The 2,915-nt window shown below is 30.4% G+C and overlaps 1 protein-coding gene across 1 annotated transcript; it reads left to right on the forward strand.

Annotated features, from left to right (window-relative positions):
- The first annotated feature begins 1,219 nt into the window (after positions 1–1,219).
- Positions 1,220–2,188, forward strand: LOC111030523 (zinc finger protein 135-like). The gene has a single exon (XM_022310053.1). The coding sequence runs from the start codon at positions 1,220–1,222 to the stop codon at positions 2,186–2,188; it is 969 nt and encodes a 322-aa protein (XP_022165745.1).
- The last annotated feature ends 727 nt before the right edge of the window (positions 2,189–2,915 follow it).

Here is a 2,915-nt window from a genome sequence, read left to right on the forward strand (position 1 = left end):
ATGTATTGGAATTTAAAAAATCTGAACTTTGAAAACTTTAAAAGTTTATGGCCAATAATAAAACACAATAGGAATATATTTTAATAATAATTAGTAGGTGGATATTTAAGTTAGCTTTAATGTGAGATATTAATGAGATAACTCCAATATCATGCTCAATCGGTGTAATGATTTGTGTTCAGAAAAATAGATCGGGTGCTTCAGCCCTGAAAATTATTCTTTTTAATTTACTGTAAACTATAATGAGAGCTAGAAATTCGGTTGATAGCTCATTAAGTAGGGTCTGTCAATTAGAAATAAAATGTGAAATTTATAAACTAAAAGTGAATTTATTAAATTTTTAATCGTAACAAAAAGTAAATTTTATCTAGATTTTTCTCTTAGGAACGCAAGTTTTTGAAGTTGGAAATCAAATGTTGTTGCTTTTGGTCTTGTTTTAATCACATCGGTTGGTACAGTGAAAAGTTTCAGACCTTTATCTTTAATAGTTGGTTCACTATAAACATTTCACAGGCAAAAATTTGATTCAAATATTGGAGGGCTAAAAAATAACGTGATGAGTTCCATAAGGGTAGAACCACTAGTTGTGATAATACCTCATAAAGAAGGTATTAAAAATAATAAAAGAATAAATGTTTTACAAACAAACCACTAACATTTTTATACACGTACATAGAAAAAAATGCTTCTTCCTACAGTCAATTTTTCATTTTTAACGTGCAATTTTGTTTGATCCTATAGTAATAAAATGTATACACAATATATAGTATTATAATTATAATGATTTTCCAAAAATTCAAATTAAGCAAATTTACATTTTCACCTTGACTCGGTAAATGTATTTTTTTCTTAATTTTACTTTATATTTTCCTAATAAATAAGAAATTGTCTAAGAACTTTTTACATTTGATTACCGAATTACCAACCAGATTAATTTTTTACAAAAAAAACAATCTTCAAGCATTGAAGGTCTAAGAATTTTATATCTTACATTCAATTGGAATTGAAGCAATAAATATACTATTTTATTATTTTAATTTGAAACTACAAAAATATACTGGCTTGATACTGACAAATAATTTCCAATCCATTAGTTACTACATTGTTTTATGAAAATAACAAATGCTTTTTGGTTAGTCATGAAATAACATTCATTATATTATATTTCAATTCACAATTAATTAGGTATTTAATGTCAACTGATATACTGAACAATAAAATGAATAAAGAACCGAAACATTGCAATATACGCGACAGAGTCTTCGTCAATAACGCTGGTCTATCAAGTCACCGACGTTCACACAAGGATATGACACCTTACTCATGCGAAGTATGCAAAAAGTCATTTAAACAAATTAATTATCTGAAAAGACACCAACGGTGCCACTCGGATGAGAGACCTTACTCGTGTGAATTATGCAAAAAGTCATTTAAACAAAATATAAGTCTGAAAAGACACCAACAGTCTCACTCGGATGAGAGACCTTACTCGTGTGAATTATGCAAAAAGTCATTTAAACAAAGTGTAAGTCTGAAAATTCATAGAAGGACCCATACGGGCGAGAGACCCTATCAGTGTGAAGTTTGCAAAAGATCATTCATTGGTAGCGGAAACCTGTTGAAACACCGACGGAGGCACACGGATGAGAGACTTTTCTCGTGTCAAATATGCAAACAGTCCTTTAAACTTATTGCAAATCTGAAAAAACACCAACAAACACATGTGAATGACAACCAAAGTGGCAAGCTGATGAATCGACGGCCAATAGACGTGGGTGGCACCCAAAGTGGCAGTCTGATTAATCATCGACCAACGGAAGCTGGTGATACCCAAAATGGAAGTCAGACAAGACACCAGCAAACACATGTAAATGGCAACCAAAGGGGAAAGCTGATGAATCAACGGCCGACCGACATGAGTGATACCCAAAGTGGCAGTCTGACAAGACGCCGACAAACACTTGTGAATGAAAACCAAAGTGGCAAGCTGATTAATCACAGACCAAAAGACGTGGGTGATACCCAAAGTGAAAATCTGATGCACTACGGGGGGATAGAATCGTTCCAGCGAGAAATCTTGATTTTTCAAAAACGTGTCTTGAGAAGACATGGTGCTAACCAGCACGGGAATCCAGATAGTTGTATGATTCGTTTGAAACCCTCATCGAGTACATCAAGGATATTGTAGTAACGGTAGAGACAATAATATTTGTGACATAACTATTTGAAAGCTGTAAGTTACTATATTATGTATACTAGTTGTATTAACTGCACAGTTTCGTTCTTTGTTATAAATTGTGCAGTAGTTTATCAAAAATAAATTCGATTAAAAAAAAAACTTATTTTCAATTATTTAAATCTCTTTTTAAACTTTTAAACATTAAAAGTCAATGAATTTTGTTGATTTTCTAATGTATCCGCTATAATAATTATGAGGCTTATTTTTTAACTTGTACCTACAATCTGATTATTACAATATAATTTATGGTCTCCGACATAAATAATATTATATTACATATTTATTAATTTAATGTTGGAAAAAGGTCATGGGGGTAATATTCCTTTAATAATAATAATATTATTATTATTATTATTATTATTATTGTAGTATTCAATTAATCACCCTCGTTTGACCAATACTGATTCACTTATAAGTAGTTATAACTTAACCTAGTATTTTTGCATAACCATGTCCACCTTTGTTTATAGCAGGTAACCACTAAAGTTAAAAAAATTAAAAATTCTAGAAAAATTCAAAAATTGAGATAATAAATAATTACACATCATAAATTTCATTTTAAATTCTGAGCGCGAGATGAATGTATTGATTTTACTACGATGAAGACAATTGTGTATTTTTTTTATTGTCATTTTTACTTTTTATATTTTTCGTGTCTGTGTACACGACAAGTAGT

The sequence above is a fragment of the Myzus persicae genome, unplaced genomic scaffold, assembly GCF_001856785.1.
Source record: "Myzus persicae strain clone G006 unplaced genomic scaffold, MPER_G0061.0, whole genome shotgun sequence".
Classification (NCBI taxonomy): Eukaryota; Metazoa; Arthropoda; class Insecta; order Hemiptera; family Aphididae; genus Myzus; species Myzus persicae.

What these genes read in the sequence shown, in the direction of transcription:
- LOC111030523 (XM_022310053.1), top strand. Translation starts at nt 1,220, where the DNA reads ATGAATAAAGAACCGAAACATTGCAATATACGCGACAGAGTCTTCGTC.